Source organism: Vidua macroura, chromosome 1 (genome assembly GCF_024509145.1).
Source record: "Vidua macroura isolate BioBank_ID:100142 chromosome 1, ASM2450914v1, whole genome shotgun sequence".
In the NCBI taxonomy this organism is placed as follows: domain Eukaryota; kingdom Metazoa; phylum Chordata; class Aves; order Passeriformes; family Viduidae; genus Vidua; species Vidua macroura.
In genome coordinates this window covers 55,987,953-56,008,110 of record NC_071571.1, presented here as the reverse complement: position 1 = coordinate 56,008,110, position 20,158 = coordinate 55,987,953, and the positions used below count along the sequence as shown (strand labels likewise).

The 20,158-nt window shown below is 40.2% G+C and overlaps 1 protein-coding gene across 1 annotated transcript in view; it reads right to left on the bottom strand.

The window, feature by feature from the left end:
* Positions 1 to 20,158, bottom strand: part of LOC128805229 (dual specificity calcium/calmodulin-dependent 3',5'-cyclic nucleotide phosphodiesterase 1A-like) — a 360,529-nt gene that overhangs the window by 72,997 nt on the left and 267,374 nt on the right. The window contains 2 exon segments of the mRNA XM_053973819.1: positions 5,987 to 6,107; positions 7,389 to 7,490. Coding sequence (XP_053829794.1) covers positions 5,987 to 6,107; positions 7,389 to 7,490 — 223 coding nt within the window.

Below are 20,158 nucleotides of genomic sequence, written 5' to 3'. Positions count from 1 at the left end.
GTTGCAAGCTGCATCAGGAGCTCACAACTGATGTATCTGGAGTAGTCCATATCCACTGTTCATGGTGCTTATGCGATACAGTGGCAATGTCATTCAGCAGCCAATATTATACAATTCAACATTACAGACTGCTCTCACCCAAAAATCAAATCCCTTCAAGGTAATGTTTCCCTGTCACTCTGCATTACATACCAAGTGCAGCCAGACCCTTGAGCAAAACAATCCCACATTTGCTTGAAGCAGGGCTAAGCCAAACTTCTTTCCAAACATATTCCTCATTTGCAGCACAGTGACTTTGTCCCCTTATACAGTATGTGGAGGTTTTAATTGCACAGGAGGAGCTCAATTAGCGGAGCCTCTAGTATGGACTAAGCAGATGGCCTCCACAAAATATAGATCCCAATGCTTGAATATCCCACCACCTATGGCTTTCAACATGTTTTTTAACAGCCTGTTGTAACATTCAGTATTCCCAGAGGCTGGTGCATGATAGTGAATATGATACACCCAATCCATACCATGGTCTCTGGCCCAGGTGTCTATGAGGTGATTTTTAAAATTAGTCCTGTTGTCTGACTCAATTCTTTCTGGGGTGTCATGTTGCCACAGAACTTGTTTTTCAAGGCCCAAGATGGCATTACAGGCAGTGAGCACATCTCCAGTGGTTGTTTCCACCACTGTAAGTACATACAACTTGGTGTGTTTGAGAGAGTGTGTTGTAATCAATCTCCCTGGCCTCCCCATATTTATATTTCAACCATTGTCCCCCATACCACAGAGGCTTTATGCACTTGGCCTGCTTGACTGCAGTGCATATTTCGCAGTTGTGGGTAACCTGAGAGATAGGATCCATAGTTAAGTCCACCCTCAGTCACAAGCCCATCTCCTCCCTGTTGCATCTCTTCCTTGATGACCTAAGGCATCATAGGCCCACTGAGTCAGAAATAATTCACCCTTATTCTGCCAACCCCAATCCACCTGAGACACTTAAATCTTGGCAGCTCAATCTACCCATCCATTGTTGCGTTGCTCTTCAGTAGCCCGATTCTTGGGTACACTGGCATCTATGTGACTTAGTTTTACAAGTCAGGCAGCAGTGTCTTGCCACATTTCAGCAGTCCAGATGGGTTTATTCCACACAGCCAACCGGTCTTTTTCCATTGGTCTCTGGGCCACCCCCACAGAGCATTTGTTACTATCCAAAAGTCAGTGTAGAGGTAGAGCACTTTCACTCTCATTTTCTCTCATTCAGAAAAATCTAAAGCCAGCTGGACACCTTACAACTCTGCAGCCTAGATCCACCTTGTCTAATTTTTGCAACTCATCACATAGAAGTCCATACAGCAGATTTTGACTTTTAGTATAGTCCTACAGTATAGCAGAACCATCAGTAAAGAGTGCATATCACTTTTCATTTTCTGATAGCTGATTATATATGGTGGGAGGTCCCCAGCACAGGTCATCTTTTCCTCCTCCAATGACGATGATAATCTAAAATTTTTGCCTTGAGGCCAATTCATGATTTGTGATTTTGTCTTCAGGCCAATATTCCTGGGCAATTAGGGGTTTCTATTTCAGCTTTCTAAGTGATCAGCACAGACCACTTAGCATGCATCGGAATGTGTGAAAAGGACTTTCCTTTTAAACATCCAGCCCAAAACAGACTATCAGGGTGCCATGAAGAGCTGTACTTCAGTGACAATCACTTCTGAAGCAGCTAGAATTCCTTCTTCATAAACTGCCAGTACTCCTTTTTCAGTTGAGATGTAACAGGCCTCATATCCTTTGTATTCCAGACTCCAGAATCACAGGGGTTACCTTCAAGTCTCCCAGGATACCTTTTGCCAGAAATTCCAGGAAGGATCATGCTCCCTGGCTGCAGTGTACAGCATATTTTTCACATTTTGTCCTGTACTAACTGGGCCTATTGCTCCCAAGGAATCTCCTGTTTAATTTGTTACAAAGCTTGTTACTGTTCAGGACTCCACTTAAAATGTTTCTTCTTCTGGGTCATTTGGTAGAGAGAGTTTGCAATCTGATTGTAATCTGGAATATGCATCCTTCCAAAACTCACATTACTGAGAAAAGCTTGTGTTTCCTTCTTGCTGCTTGGTGGGGACATAGCTGCTATGTTTTTGACCATATCCACTGGAATCTGATGATATCCATCTTGCTATTTTACTCCTAAAACCTGATATTCCTAGGCAGGTCCCTTGACTTTGCTTTATGGCAAAATTGACCTTCAGGAAGATGTGGATTCTATTCTTTTTTCCAAAAAACTCTCTCTGTTGTGTTGCACCACACAATAATGTCATCAACATGTTGCAAGTGTTCTGGAGCCCCACCGTCTTTAATTTTAGTCTGAATCAGTCCATGGCAAATAGTGGGGCTGTGCTTCCACTCCTAGGGCCATCAGTTTCAAGTGTAGGGACACACCTCTAGGTAAAAGCAAACTGTGGCCTGCACTTTCTTGACAAAGAAATTGAGAAAAACACATTAGCAAAGTACATGGTGGCACCATTTTGCTGCCTTGGACTCCAGATCATCCTTAAGTTTCAACATATCCATCACAGCAGCTCTCAGTGGTGGTGTGACTTTGTTCAGGATACAACAGTCTACTGTCAGTCTCCACTGGACTTATGCACTGGCCATATGGGGCTGTTAAAGGGTGAGTGAAACTTGCTGACTACTCCCCGGCTCTCCAGTTCATGAATCATCTTATGGATGAGGGTCACGGAGTCCGGGTTGGTGCAGTATTGTTGATGATGAACTGTTGTAGCAGTGATCGGTACCCATTGTTCTTTGACCCTCAGCAGTCCCACAGCAGAAGAATCCTCTGAGAGACCAGGCAAGGTGTTCAGCTGTCTAATTTCCTCTGTCTCCACAGCAGCTATCCCAAAAGCCCAACGATATCCTCTTGTGTCCCTGAAATACCCTCTCCTGAGTTAATCTATGCCAAGGACACACAGGGCCTCTGGGCTAATCAGAATGGGGTGCTTCTGCCTTTTGTTTCCAGTCAGGCTCACTGTAACTTCCAGTACAGTAATCTATTGGGATCCCCCGGTCACCACGGACACAGAGATAGATTCTGTCCTATAGATCTTGATGGCATCAGGGTACATTGTGTGCCAGTGTCAACTAAAGCCTTATACTCTTGCATGTCTGATGCACAAAGCCATCAGATCCATATAGACCAATAGATCGGGTTGTCACTTTCCTCCTGCTGGAGGCAGAGCCCCTCTAGTTCTAGTCATAGTAGTCATTGTTCATATGAACTGGATGTCCTTTCAAGAGGATCAGAAGAATGGATTCCATTCCATTGTGTCTGACAACTTGCCCCCTGGAAACTGGAACAGCATTTGTGCTTGAAGAATTTTCTGTGGTGCTTGTCCTTCCTCTCAACTCACACACCTGTGCTGCTAGGGCAGAAGTGGGTTTTCCATCTTACTTTCTCATGTATTCTCTGTGGTATAGTAAAACTGCATGTTATCTCATGGTGTGTGCCCTTTCTCTTGAGCCAGTGAGTGCATGTTTCCAATAGCAGAGACTATGGCCCATAGTGGAGGGGCATAGGATATTTCCCCTCTAACATGCTTGAATCTTTCGAGTCTGTCTGCAGTCAGGAAGGAAAATATTTATTTTATATTGCCATAGTAGTGTTGTCACCTGAAGCCTTCTTTGTTACCTTTTCTTCATTGATATCAACGCTAATGAGTTGGTGTACAACAATGGTGTGCTACATACAAATTTCTACCACATGGATTGTGTAAGCTGGACCTGATCTGAGTCTGCAAGGGACTGCTTGTTACTTGAACCCTTACAGGTTACCTACAGCGCAGCTAATTCTTTTAGGTACTAGATACATTTCTCCACAGCTATCCCCCTGCTTGACCACACTACTAGAACATACTTGTGAGAATTTATACCTTTCTCTCACACTTGATGGGAGTTGCTCCAGAGGCTTAGAGTTTCTGTCTTCTTCCCAATCCCTTTGTCAATGACCACACCCTGGGACAGGGATCCCAGTTGCGTGGCTTCACTACCAGGGTTAGGTACCACAACCTTGTGAACAGACCAAGCAACACTGTGACCAGTGGCTCCATACATAGTAAAACTAATGCTTAGATCAAATTTGTTTCTAACACTCTGTGGCCACATCTGTTGTTATCTCAACTCTTTGAGTCCCACAGTGGGTGCCAATCTAGGCTGTTTTGGTTTAGGAATGGTATTCTTCAATTTAGTGCTCCCACCAAAAAGCTCCAAACTATGTTCTACTCAATGCTCACTTACTCCTATTTTCCCCCTTCCCTTCCCCTCCCCCTGCAGTGGGCTGGAGAGGACAATTGGAGGCACAAAAGGTAAAGATTAGTAATTGCAATAACAATAATCTACTGGAAACAGCAATGAGATAAGGAAGTTCAAGACAGAGGAATTGATTCACAAGCAAATGCTCACTGAACACCACCCCAACTCATAAAACAACCCTTCCTTCATCCCTGGAAAATAAAGTGAGATAGAATAACCTCCAGGTCCTAGCCATGCCATCTCTTGGCTACTGCAAACAGTAACTCTGTCATGGCCAGAACTAGGACAGCAATTTGTGAGATGTGTGTGTGTTTTTCTTCTAATGCAGGGATGTACTCATTGAGCTAGTACTCAATAACTTCAATGAACATAAGTCTATGCTTCATGGTAAGCTTAATGGTTTTCCTGAAGAGGAAATTAATACTGCATCTGAATTTGGAATTAGAATGTGAGTTTTATATATAGCTTTATTTAAAAGTGTTATTATTCATCTTACAAAACTAAGGTAGAATTTGTTGGCTGAAATTAAAATACTCTTTAAAATATATAAAATAACAGATTGTCTCCATTACATGTGTAAAATAAATCAAAACTTGGAAGTTTTGTGGTCTCACATTTTAATGTGAGGTAATCTTAATTCCCTCGTAAGTCTTTGGAAGTCATGTATTTTAACACATCTAGTATAACTTTGAGCTAGAAAAGCATACATATACACAGATTTTTCCCTAAAATTCATGTTAAAAAAAAAAATCATCCTACTTGCATGAGTCTCCTGTGTGGCAAGACAGAATCAGTTGCAGATATAAGCTATCTGCTTCCACCCAGTAAAACAATTCTTGGTTTGAAAAACAAACCAAAAAATTAACTTCAAAGCAATTTTTTGCAATATCCTTGTAAAAAAAGGGATTACTGCAGTGCCTTTAAAAACAGATACCATTTTTAAAAATTGTCAGCACTTTTAAAGAATTGTTATATTTTTTTCCCTTTTGCATTTAGATTTACTATAGAACAGGAAGTTATTGGACTTTGCATGGAAAATAAGCACTTAACAATGAATTGCTTAGGTTAGCAATTCATGCTGGAGAAAAGTATCCTATACACTCCTTAAGTGTTCTGTTTGCTTTTACTTTTTTTTTTAATTCTTCAAATGCTTTTTATTAATCACTTGAGAACCTTATAACCGTCACACAGAGCTCAATGATTTGTCTAGATTTGTGGGTCTGTCAACAGGTGATCAACTATGAACTATAATTTTGTTCAGTTCATTTCTTTTAAAGTTAGGGCAAAGTTAGCCTTTTCCACATCCATTGCAACAATGTAAATAGAGTTTTATAAAGTACAGCTACACAAACATGGTTTTCTGGTTCTAGAGCTAAGTAGAGTGACATATATTCCATCTTTTCCTAATTTGGAAGAATTATTAACTTCCCAAATTAGAATTTCTACTATTTACATAATGTTTAAATCTATAGGGAATGTATCAGACATTAGCTTCCTATGCCTAAGAGGCATAATAGCCAGTGCTAATGGTGCTAGAGGAGAAAGCTTCATACCATTTGGGAGGTTCTTAAAAACATCAGAAAAAAAGCAACATATCCATGTTAATATTTTCCTACTTCCTTACCCAATCCTACACACTCCCTCTCAATCGCAGAAAAGAAAAAAAATTCCCTAGCTTTACCTGTCTGAAGAACTCCTCTAGCAGACACATGGTCCAGCGGTGATGGAGATCCCAGGCCTTGGCTGGATGACTGATATCTGCTGTATGTAATAACAGTGATAAGGCTTTCGACTTGTCAATTCTGAAAACCCAAAGGATCAAAAAAATTAATTGTCTGCTCTTGCAGGGAAGAACAACAAAAATCTTACCTACAGGAAAATAAGGTAATTAGAATCTTTGACCAGGATACTGTGAAGTGGTTTCTTTGATCATAAAATCAGACAACTCTGAAAGACTGTCTTATTTCTCCAATACACAGGATTCCTGTTTTAAAAGAGATACTAAGAAATGCAAAATGAAATATTGCTCAGCCTTGCTCAGAAACTTTCCAGGCTTGCTTGTCCACTAGCAGTCTTGAAGAGCTGCTGTGCTTCCCATCTCATTGGTACTGTATTTTATACAGCTTAGAAGAGAAGATAGTCCCTATCATCCCACTGTAATGAACAGTGGGGATCTCTAGAGCTCTGACAAATCTAGACAATAACTGATAAATTTTTCACTGATAGAAAATCAGTGCGAGTACAGAAGGAAATTCTGATTTCACAGAAAAAAGTGCTGGTGATTTCTTACAACCATAACCTAAGAGGCTAGCCCAAGAACCCAGTAAATAATGCTTTCTTGGTATGGGTGTTCTCATTTTTTAATTCTGCTTTTTTGGCTATCCAAAACAGTTGAAGGAGTTGTAGCTTCTGATGAGATCAGGTGGCTAGCCACCTGATACAGGTATAATACTGATATAGGTATAATTATGATACAGGTATAATTCTGTGTCCAGGGTGAAAAACTGACCATCACTTGGAACAATATAGAAAGAATTTTTTGGGGAAGAGCTGTGGACAAAATACTACAGCTTCCAGTGCATACTGAGAAGAAGAAAAGGCTTTCCCCATACTACTCCATCTGTTACTTTCCAGTCCTTCCCTCAGTGGATCTCAAGTTTTCATCTGTTCTCTGATTATGAAGAAGGTCCCTTCTGGGGGTGACAGCTGATACCATCTGCATAAGGTAAGGGCAAAGTGCAAGTTATGCAGGTCTTATAACCTTAAGTCATACAATTATAGAGGTTACTCTACTGAATCATGTCCTTGATGTTACCCACCAGGGAAATGCCCAATGAGGCTGGTCCCAACAATGGTGACATTTGAAAGCTTTGGGCCACCAGCACAGAATATAGATGTTCATGTAGGCATGTGTCCATCTCTTCATAAGTTAATTAATTCAAAATTCACCAGCAGAAAGAAAATTGCTGTAGATATCAAAGAAAGAGAGGGCCTCTGGAGAGGTGCTTTTGAAGTTAAGCACATTGGCAAAGCACCAGCTGAAATGCAGCCCCCTCACTGCACTATGTTGTGAAATTACTCACCCTTCTGGTTGCTGCAAAGCATTCTTCATAGCTTTGATTTGCTGAAAGTGACAGGACATATCGGTAGCCAACACCATCTCAATGACTAGAGCTCTAAATTCCCTTTTGGATAACATCACAATGAGAGCAACAAGGAAAGAGAAGCACAAAAACCAGCATCAGACACACTCCAGTCTCTTGTTATCTGCAAATTATTGACAGCAATACTTTTGTATGTAACTCTTCATTCCTCTTTCAGGGATGGGGAAGAGGATGAAGGATTTTCTGCACACAGAAATGGGAGGGATGCAAATGAAGCCAGGTGGCTAATCCTTGGTAAGAGAAATATTAGATATTTTCTGAAGAGAACATTGGTATTAGTACTTCTTTTTCAATTAAGTACAAACTTCTTAAATAGTTTTCTTTTCTAGGGCATTCTTAGAAGGAAGGGAAAAGACTGTTTAAAGTCTCAGAATCAGGTAACTTGATTTAATTGGTCAATATGCATGTTTAAAGTCGAGTCATATGGTGGAAAATCACACATTAAAAAATATTGCCTACTATATATGATGTGTATATGAAATAAAAACCTTTGAGAAAATGCACTATTTCTCTGCTATTATTAACTCAAAATATTCCAGTATGAGATTTTGTAAAGCGAACTTGCTGTCCTGGGTTTTTTTCCTGGACTAGAGTTAATTTTCTTCTTAGCTGGTACAATGCTGTGTTTTGGGTTTAATATGAGAATAATATTGATAACACACTGATGATTTTGTTGTTGATAAGTAGTACTTACTCCAAAACACAGACTTTGGAGTTTCCTGTACTCTGACAGTGAGCAGGTGCACAAGAAGCTGGGAAGGAGCATAGCCAGGACAGTTGATCCAAACTGGCCAAAGACATACTTTATATCATAGAATGTCATGCCCAATATATAAACTGGAGCCAGTGATCACTACTTGGTGACAGACTAGGCATCAGTCAGCAGGAAGTGAGCAATCACTTGTTTCTCTTGGATGTTATTTGTCTCTCTCTTACATTTTCATTACTCTTATCATAATTATCATCATCATCATTAGTAGAAGTATTACAACAGTAGTTTAGACTCCAGTTGAAATTTCTCTGAAGATTATATGGATGTTCCTAAACAGTTTAAAATACCAGAATGTTCTGATCTAGCACACAATACAAATTTCTCTTTCTCTCAGTTCAGTCTCTACAGATTAACAGAGGAAGAACAGCTCAAGTTTAGCATACTAGCTCAGGATTTTGAAGATTCAGAAATGGGTCAGCATTCATTTAAAAATAAATCACTGTTCTCCTTTTTATGAATGTCTCATGAAGTCTATTTTGATGATTCCTCTCTTGCCTATAGTAGCTGTGCTCAAATTCCAGCCCCAGGCCACCACTGTGTACAGACCCAAGACTGCTGTGCTTACCTAGTCCCATGGGTGGCACAATGGATGCTTCACCACCAGTTCTGCAACAATGGTGGTATCAGTTGGCCTTGGTCTTCACCCCCTATAACCACCTCTTCCTCCCAACCCATAAGTACAATGAGTTGCATAGTTAACAGTGTCTCAAATAATTATATGATGAATGAAAAGTAACTTTTTTTTTTTTTTTTATTTGCCAGTCCTGGCCAGTTCTCAGCAGCACAAATGTCTCTGTCAATACAACTGAGAGAGAAGAACCTGAATGCATAGAAATATACTTTCACAAGAATCTAGTGTGTTAATGCTGTGGGAACAATTAATGTTGGGAAACAGAAGACTTTTCACTACGTCCTCTGGACTACAACACCATCATACTGCTCTGCATGGGCTACTTCGTGTGTAGCTTATTGAAGTAGGAATACAAAAGCAAAGGGCTCCATTCAGGCAAATGACTCAGTGATTGCAGTGAAAGAATGTACATATATGCTTACAAGCCCATAGATTCCTTTTCATAAATGTAAATCTGGAACATGCACATCATTTGACCTCTGCACATATTTCAGATCATCATTTTCTCTGAAACAGAGATGAAAAATACTCCTGAAATGGTAAAAAAAAAGTAAGGATTTCACAATTTAAGAGTTCTTATTTGTCACTTCAAATAACAGGCATCACAACAGCACGTGACTTTGAAAATCAATAGGTAAATGTTATAGGTAATGCATGAGAGATCTCAAAAGATGTAACACTTGAGCATTATACATTTATGCATTTGGTAACAAGTTGATAGAATGCTGAAATTCATTACAGAGAGAGAATCAAAGATAGATATTTATCCATTTCTTGGTTTTGCATCTGAGTCAGATTAGAGCCTGGGAAACACACAACTGTTATTTTTGCTCTTATCATCTTGAGCACTTTGTTTCTGCAATTGTCGCCTTGTTCTTTTGAGAGTTTTAAAGTTCTTCTAAAAGTTTTCTATGCCTTCTGATGTTTACATATTTCTACTGAATTTTCTCACACTGTTCATGTAAATAATGATTGTTTTGCATTCTTCTTTGTGTGTGGAGAGAATTGATGGACTGTTGGTTTGACTAGTGTGGTTGGAGATGTGGCAATTTCACCCTCCAATCCACTGTCACTTTTGCTATTCTATATATAGTGGAGTCAGAAAATAAAATCCTCTCTTTTGATTCTTTTTCTTCCCTCTTTTACATAATGTGTCTGTGAGTTATTTCTTGTCGTAGTGTGACATGCAATCATCTTCAAAGTCTACACTACACATTATGGTGCTATACTCTGCATGCTGCCTAGCAGCTTTGGCTAAATATACCCAGGAAATATTTTACAAGAAGTGTTTCCACTGAAATGTCTCTTGACTATATTTAATTATTCCAATAATGCACAAAAACCTGTTAATATTTTACATTACATACTTTCAGAGTTATCTGGTTTTTGTCTGGGCTCACATCTTTCTATTAGAGAAGCGCAGTATATAAAATCAGAGGAAAAGCAAGTCAACTGAATCAGTTTCCAATTTTTTTTAGAGAATATATTTGACAAACTCAAAGACAAAGTGAGGTAAGAGAAGAGGCTGCACTACTTTTGAATATCAATACATTGCTACAAAACTGTCCAAACCATAGCACTGAATACTTACGCTTTATAAATATTATTACTGACATATGGTGAACAGGCAGGAAAGTTAGGTCTCTCTCCATCTTACCAGTGAGACAGTTAACTCAGATATCTCCCAGGTATTTGTGCAGTATCTTGTTCTCCTTTATTCTATAGTATTCAAACACAGTTTTGTATTCAGGAAAAAGTTAATGAAGAATAAATGTTAATTCATTCAAATACTATCTGTTATGAGTAATTTCTTCCATAACTTGACTTCAGAAAAATTGTCCATATCATTAAAATATAAATAATTTAAAACTGTATCCAAGAAAATAAGAAATAGGGCAAGCTGATGAAAAAGGAAAGATGATTATGCCCCTACAATCTGCCTACTATATCAAACTGATAACTTTAGACATGTCCTTGAGTTAATCTCTTAGTGAAAGTCACAGATGCATCATGTTAAGTATTCAAAAATGTGATCATATCAGAACATTTAGATGCTTGCCTATCAACTCAGGCCCAGGAAATGCCCTGAAGACAATGGAAGCTTCCACTGGCACTTTAAGAGCTAAATCAATCTACTGTTTTACTCCTGGTCATGTGGCATCATGGCATCAAGTATGGTAGGAATATGGAAGAGATGTCCTGAGATCTCCATAATCCACAATGGTTTTCATTAAAGGAAAATAACAGTGCTCTTCAGTAGCTCCTTCCCAACTGCATCCTCTCTCTCCCTCTCCTAAAATACAGTAAAAATCTAACTCAAAGAAAAGACAGTCCTCTAAAGATTCAGTCTGCACTGTGGCCTTGACAAAAGAAGCATGAGCCAAAGGGAGAAAGGAAACTAGTAAAGAGCAGAGCAGTAACACCTTATGTCACCACTGGACACTTCCCAAGCCTGTATTGCCTTCTGTCTCCTGATATTCCCTGAAAACAAGGGACTGGGACACTGCAGGTGAATTTTGGATGGCACTGAAGCAAGGCACTTGGGATTTCTGTTGTGTGATAAGGATATCAACCAGGGGATTGCAATAAGGCCCAAACTCCCAGCCTCTGGATGCGACTCCTAGCAATTGTTGAGGAGAGATACCTTTGCCAAGAGCACCTCCAGCAGCATCAAGGAAAGCCACCAAGCAAGGAATCCAAAGCTTGAAAGAACTGGCTATGATCTAGATAATTTTCTCAAATAATGATGAACACAAAAGAATTCCAGACCCTGTACAATATTAATGTGGTTGAAGCTTGCACAGCTTGGGACATAAGTGTACCCCCACTTCCTAGTGATACTGCAATGGAATGAGGAAAACGAGACAGTGAGTACCATGACAAGAAGGCTACAGACATATGAAGACACTGTTCACATCTCAACCTGAGCCAAGTCTCAGCCTTGGAAAAAGACCTGACTGAGTGTATGTGGAAATTGGAAGAGAGGATTGCAGAGAGCCATCATGTCCCAGATTGAAAAGCAAGATGTATTCTATTTGCCGTCTGTATGGCAGTTGTCTTGTGTTAAGTGGGCAGTTTTTCCATTGAGTGTCACTGCATGACTGATAAGAACTATAGCATCCCATTGTGAGATGCTCCATCCAGAAAGAGGAGCCAAGCATTCCTACCTACATATAGTCTTGAGATTCTGGCCCACCAGCACAGCTTTTTCTGTGCTGGATTTTCCCAGAGGAACAGCTGCCTCTTTCACTGCCTCTTCAGAGGAAAACTACACCCTTTTCTACAGGATCACTACTCCAACAGAACCACACCTGACACTCCAGGAAGACTGCAGCCACAATTCCAATTGGACTGCTACCAACATCCTGTCCAACAGGGCGTCAGGTTGTATTCTGCCTCTGTCAGTGTTGTTTTGGTTTACTGCATTGTTTATTTTATCTTTTTATTTTCTTCCCTAATAAAGAACTGTTATTCCTACTCCCATATTTTTGCCTGAGAGCCCCCCTTAATTTCAAATTTATAACAATTTGGAGGGAAGAGGTCTACATTTTTCTATTTCAGGGGAGGCTCCTGCCTTCCTTAGCAGACACCTGTCTTTCCAAACCAAGACACATCAGAAACTCAGAAAGGAGCTTAGGGAGGGCCTTTTTCACATTTCACCAGTACAGACCAGAATCCCTGGTATCTGAAGTAGGCATCCCACAGCTAGGGAGAGGGAATACACTCCACAAGGCAAGCTATGGTTCTTCCTCTGTGAATATGGAGAAGGCATGAGAAGATGGGATGGAAAATCCACTTCCATCTTAGCAGCACAGGTACATAAACTAAAAGAAGAAACTACTAACAAAGGAAATTTGGTAAGAATTAATTTAGGTCCAGTTTCCTATGGGTGTGCTCCTGGGCAGAATAGAAGTTAAGATGACATGTCTGATCCCTTTGAAGGGACCTCCAGAATGTATGCCCAGAGAGTGGATGATAGCCAGAACTAGAGGGGCTGTGCCTCTAGCCTGATAGAAACACGGGAAAATCATATCTATTGGATTGTGTGGATCAAATATCCTGGTGCATCAGAACCACAGAAATACAAAACTTTGACTGACACTGGCATACAATATACTCTGATGCCATCATGACATTGTGGGGACAGAACCTGTTTCCGTTGCTGGGGTGATAGGGGGTCTCAGCAGTTGACTCTGTTAGAAGCTGAGGTGACCTTGACTGGGAAGAATGGAAAAAACAACCTATTTTGACTAGTCCAGAGGCTTTATGTATTCTTGGTATAGATTTCCTTAGGAGTGGTTATTTCAAAGACCCAAAAGGACTTTGTTGGGCTTTTGGGATAGCTGCTGTGGAGACAGAAGACATTAAACAATTAAACACCTTGCCTAGTCTTTCAGAGAGCCCTTCTTCAGTAGGACACCTGAGGATTGAAAAACAGCAGGTACCAATTGCTGTCAAAACAATGCACTATTGACAATACCGCACTGACTGAGACTTCGTTATTCCCATCTGTAAGACGATCCATTAACTGGAGATCCAGGGAGCGGTCAGCAACTAATGAAGTCACACCCCCACTGAGTGCTGCTGTGACAGACATGCTGGAACTTCAGTATGAACTGGGGTCCAAGGCAAAAAAGTGGTGCCACCATTGACATTGCTAATGTGTTTTTCTCCATTCCTTTAGCAGCAGAGTGCAGGCCACAGTTTGCTTTCACTTGGAGGGGCATTCCCTACACCTGGAACCAATGACCCCAGGGGTGAAAGCAGACTCCCACCATTTGCCATGGAAAAAAGTGAGGCTCCAGAACATCTACAGTACATTGATGACATGATCCTTTGGGGTAAAATGGCACAGGAAGTTTTTGAGAAATGGGAAAAAATAATCCACGTTGTCCTCAAAGTGGGTTTTGCCATCAAACAAAGTAAGGTCGGGGGACCTGCACAAGAAATTCAGTTGCTAGGAGTGAAGTGGCAAGACGGACATCAACACATTCCAGAAGAGGTGATTACCAACATAGCTACTACATCCCTTCTGACCAACAAGAAGAAAACACAAGTTTTCCTAGGCAACATGGATTTTGTGGGGATGCAAATGCCAGAGTACAGCCAGATTATAAGCCCTCTCTGCCTTGTGACAAAGAAGAAAATTCTTTCATGTGGAGCCCTGAACAACAACAGTACTTTGAACAGTTTGCCCATGCAGTAGCCCTTGGGTCAGTCAGGATGGGACAGAATGAGAAGAATGTGCTCTACACTGCAGCCAGGAAGAATGGTCTTTCCTGGAGCCTATGGCAGAAGGTGCCTGGAGAAACTCGAAGATGACCTTTGGGTTCAGGGACACAAAGGATATGAGGCCAACTACACCCCAAAGGGAAAAGGGATCTTAGCAGCTTACGAAGAGGTTTGAACCACTTTAGAAGTGATTACCACTGAAGCACTGGTCATTCTTACACACTGACTGCCAGCGCAGGGCTGGATATTAAAATGGAAAGTCCCTTCCACATATCATGCCACTGATGCTACATGGAGTAAGTGGATGGCTCTCATCACACAGCAAGCTTGGATAGAAAATCCTAATCACCCTGGGTTCTTGGAAATCATCCTGAATGGCCTGAAGGTGAGAATTTGCAACTATTATTTAAAGAGGAAGATGAGTAGGTGACATATACTGAGGAGACCCTGCCCTATAAGTAGTGAGAGGCAATACACTCTCTCCACTGATGGCTCTTGCTGTATCACAGGGTCTAATAGGGAATGGAAAGCAGCTGTACGGAGCCCTATACAGTGAGTTGTGGAAGCAACCAATGGACAAGGTGAATTAAGTCAGGTTGCAGAGCAGAAAGTCATCTAACTGGCTATGGAGATCACTGAGTGAGAGAAGTGGCCAACACTCTACCTCTACAATGACTCATAGATGGTAGCAAACGCTCTGTAGGGGTGGCTGGAAAGTTGGATGAAAGCCAATTGGCAGGACAGAGGAAAACCCATCTTGGCTGCTCAAGTATGGCAAGACATTGCTGACCAGGTAGAGAAAATTATCATGAAAGTTTATCATTTGGATACACATGTGCCTAAGAATCAAGCTGATTATGAGATTCACAGCAATTAACAGGTAGAGCAAGCTGCCAAAATTAAAGTGTCTCAGGAAAATATAGACTGGGAACACAAGTGTGAGTTAATTTGAGCTTGGTGGGCTCAAAACAATAATTCCTCAAGTCATTAGGGAAGAAGAGATGTAACACATCAATGGGCTTGTGACCAAGGGGTGGACTTGACCATGGATACTATATCCCAGGTAATCCATGATTGTGAGATGTGGGCTGCAATCAAGTAGGCCAGGCAGGTAAAGTCTCTGTGGTATGGGGGTCATTGGTCTGAATGTAAGTACGAGGAGACCTGGCAGATTGATTACATCACACTGCCACAAACCCACTAAGGCAAATGTTATATGCTCACAATGGTAGAAACTACCACTGGATGGTTGGAGATGTATCCCATGCTTTGTGTCACTGCCCAGAACACTATGCTGGGCTTCGGAAAACAAGCCCTATAGCAACATGGCATGTCTGAGAGAATTAAGTCAGACAATGGGACTCATTTCAAAAATAGCCTTATAAATACCTGTACCAGATGCTGGGAAAGTCAAGCAGAGCAGTGGACTGTTAAAAACCACACTGAAGGCAATGATTTATGGGACCTTTAAGCTGTAGCATCTGCATTTAGCAAAGGCTATCTGGTTAGTTAACACCAGAGGTTCGATTAACTGAACTGGCCAAATCATTACCTCTGTGCACAGTAAATGGAGACAATGTTGCCATGACGAGTATGATAGCTATATCAGGAAAGACAGTTTGGGTTAATCCCACTTCAAGCAAAGACAAACCCAGCCATAGGATTGTTTTTGCTCGAGGACCTGGTTACACTTGGTGGGTAATGCAGAGGGACAGGGAAACATGTTATGTACCTCAAGGGGATTTGACTTTGGGTGAGAACAGTCTGTAATGTTGAATTGCATATGTAACACTTGTTCCTGAATGGCAGTGCCACTCCATGTTGGAAATAACATGAACAATGATAAAGAGCTGCTCCCATTATATCAGTCATGGACCAAATGAACTCAATGCATATCTTGGGGGAACAATCTACTACTGAAATAATACCTGTATTTGTATATAGTTGTTTATATGTGTATATGTATATAGTTAAAAGATATTAATTGGGACATGATATAGATGATATGGAATAAGGAGTGGGTGAAGTCTTAGGTGGGTGACCCAAAAAATATTAATTGTATTCCATTATTCCTCTATGCCAGTCCATGCAGTTTGTGTTGCTGTCCCATTAAAACTCAGGGATCAGAAGTGGATCTGGAACCAGTGTTTTGGGTCCATGGAGACTGGAGGTGCCAGGGTCCCTTTAAGAGTGGGGGAACACAGACAGAGCTCTCCTTCTTGTTTCTCTGTGGGCTGCCAAGAGAGTTTCCTGGGGCACACTCTCTGGGCCAGGGCAGAGAAAAGCAGAAGCATTCGTTAGCTTCTCTCTGAACTCCATGGGAAATTGCCTGGTGCAGTTCTCTGAGAAACTGCATTTGTCAATCCTAGACTGTTTTGGAGGAAATGTCCTAACAACTTTTTTGGTCACAATTGCCATGGGCAATCCCTGTCCCTGCAGCTGGAAGAGGACCTTGTTTTGGCACCTATGTTTTTGCTTCTGCCACTCAGGACAGTTATGCTGTGAAAATTGATCCTTCCCTCTTCCTCCATGAGTTACAGCTGCTGCCCCAGATCCAGCTGCCACTGTTGACAGAGCTGCCACCATTAGGAGAGACCCTGTCAGGTGGCATGGAGCAAATGGTTCAGCAACATTTGACTGGTTTTGAACAGGAATAGTTCTCCAAGTTCTCCAGGTTTCCTTTGTTTTATCCTTGTTCCCCCTTCATTGTTATTTGGGGCAAGACAGAGTTTTGTAATCACTGAGGTTCAGTTGTACTGTTAGGGTTTTTTTTCCTTTGCTCTCTCTCTCTATCACATGGTTGGGAGAATGTATCTTCTCCGCTATCCTGTCTTTGTCGTCTGGCTGATGCGGTCTTCTTCAAAAGTCTCCATATTGGGGGAGGGGCTTCTCTGCCATCTTGTTTCCTTTGTTCTTGGGGAGTCCATAGGATTCAGAACCTTCGTATCAAGTGGTTATTACTGTTATCTTGATTGTGGCTGGGTTTATTGTAGCAAACGTACTTTTCAACTTTTATCTTCTTGCATTCGTGTCTCTTTGTTTGAGACAGGGGAGTGGTTAAACTGAAAAAGATGGTAGCTTGTTTCCCAAGCTCCACCCCATAAGTCGTCTCTAACCAAGACACTTCTCAGGAAAAGGCGTCCAGTTCTGGCTTCAGAGTTGAAAGCAACACCTGTGTGGCAATCAAGGAACAGCAGAAATGCAAATCAAAGCCACAAAATGCTGTTCCAACTGTGAGCAACTCTACAGTTGTTGAAACTGGCCTAAAAGACATAGCAAGAGCTGCACTACACTTTGTTAGCTTGCGCTTCTCTCTTCTATACTCCGCCACACAGTACACACTGGTGGCATAATTTTTTTCAGGTTTCTCACCGAGCTGAGATAATTCAAAGGATAATTCCACTTCTCTAAGAAAACATAAGCCACGATCTAAAAATGCTGGTCTCCATCAATCTTTACAGCAAACCAGCTAAGCTGGCTTACATAGAAACCCACAGACAATGAAGTCTGCTAACAGTGACAAGAATTTATAGAAGTCTAAAACAGGAAAACTTACTGCACAGTTACAATAGTTATGTCTCCTGAACTATGTAGCTAATTTTGTTCATTCAAAGTCTCAGAACTTTATTATTATACAAATTAATAGGAAAACACTGCATTAAAAGAAATATCATCATTGGCTAATTCTTGCTAAAGGTATAAAACTCAGAATATATATGTGCCCATCCTGAGTACATAGGAATCTTACAAGAAAATTTTACATGATCCTGCAACCATGCACACACTATTACTTATTTAAAAAAAGCATATGACCAAAGTCAGTAGAAAAAAATAATACTTTCTCACCACAATCCTGAAACAAGGAAAAGTGATTGACAAGGAGAGTTCAGAATTATTTGAGGGACAAAACACCAGGCAGCTTTACTGAGAAAGTCAGTATTGAATTCAATGTTACTTTCTGAAGTTGTACTCCTATAGAAAGCTAAACAACAAAACATTTTGCAGATATCTTTTTATTCAGCCTTTATTCAACCTCTTTATTTTAATTATTAATTTTATTTTATACTTGGCAGTGAAGATTTCAATAAACTGCATGGAACTTACTAACAATTAAATACAGTGTCAAAAAAGACATCTGTAACATTATATTGGAAAACATACGTTCAATTTGCAATTTATTTTCTTAGCTCACTGTGATCTGGCTTTGTTAGAGTTTTTTTGTTTTATAACTTGTACAAATGGGATTCACAATATGCAGCAACTCAATTAATTTTCAAATATTTAATAAGCACCAGAGAAATATACATATTTCTCTGTGAAAGAAAAAAAAGCTGTTTAAGCACTAGCATTCAACTCTTTTCTTCTTGACTGTAGCTCAAAGGTTCTCTTCCATTCTCATCTGCTTTCCTTATAAAACCCATGGCCATTTATTTTTCAACTGTGAAATGTGTCTCAAATTTTCTGTGTATCTTTCCTGAAAATACATTCCCTAATTAGATGACAGAATACCAAAAAGTTATAAAATCCACATAGGTATCTAGGATTGCAGTTCATCAGATCTTCTTTTCCCAGTAATGTGAAAAAAGGAGTCAGAGCTCAGCTCAGAAATGTATTCAAGAATTTATATTCCAAAAACATCACTTAGGCCTTTTGCAGAGGGAGATTTATCAGTCTACAAAAGTGAAGTTTAATTTGGGCATATCTTATTAGTTGCCCAAATCATCCTTCAATACTGAAAGTCCTATTTTTGAGTCTTAGAATGGGGAAACTCTGGGCTTCTTGGGTTTTATTTTTCAACATCTCAGATTTTGCTGAAGTCAGTTGATGTTTACAGTGCTTCCCAAGTGTTTGCCTATGGGATTTGGTAGTGGCAGTCAAAAGAAAAAACATGTAGAAATCACAATGTTTTGGAATTACAGCACTTCCAGACAATGCCCTTTATTCTGTAGCACTGCTGTTTGATCACCAGCTATAAAATCATACTTGAGAGAGAACAAATAAGCAATCCAAAGCACTGAATATTTTTGCTCAGGCAGTTAAGATATTTTTAAAGGGATGGGTTAATCTTTGAAACTTTGGTTCTAAGCACATTGTATCAGCAGAACACACATGTTGGCACTAAAGAATCAATGAGAAGCATACTCAATTTGCTGCTCCACTAAAAACCATGGCTGTTCCTTGTAGACAGTGGCTCTAAGACCAATGTTTCTAGTCACTTAGTTTCTTATGTTTCCTCACTAACATTAAACAAAGCAGTAATTCTCTGCCAGTATTTGATAAGGCATTTCCATCTGTACATAAAATAGATTTTTGACATCACAGTGGACATATTTTCTTTCTGTTCCTTCTTGCTGCCCACCATGACACTATTCTATATAATGGTGGGTAGAATTTTCAGGACACTCCTCCACAACATTGACTGAAATCAGCACTGTAAGTTCCTGGTGTTTGACTATAGGATCACATCACTGTCGACAAGTTGAAATAAATAGGAAACTGAGGCTAAACACATTTGCAAGCAGAGCCTTCACTGACCATCTTGGCAGAAGTCAGCCCCAGAAACAGGCTTATTCCCCCACATTTATATTAAAATTAGATTAAACAACTCCTCAGCACTATGTTACATTTAAGAATATGTAGATGGCACTGTGTGTCACATAGGATTTCACAAGCTGCTTCCTCTCCCATGAAAAAGACCATGGGGCTGGATCCTTCCTGTCTAGCATACTAGGCTATTTTTAAATTATCACCCCTTGAAATTCATGAAAAACAGAAAACTCACATTTACCTGTCTGCTATTAGAAAGTTAATCATGGGCTCATTTTGGCACATAAATCATATCTTTCCTGAGGCTTATTTTAAATTACAGCTTCTTAAATCTCCTAAGTATATGTAGTAGACCTATGCTCCCTGGACTGGATTATGTTTTGCATTAAGTCCCATTTATAATTTCCAGACAGGAAGAGTTAAATTAGATAAAGGTTATATTTATCCTTTAGGACAAAGAAACAGCAGGCTAGCTCTACACTCAATTACATGTATACAAACAGTGTC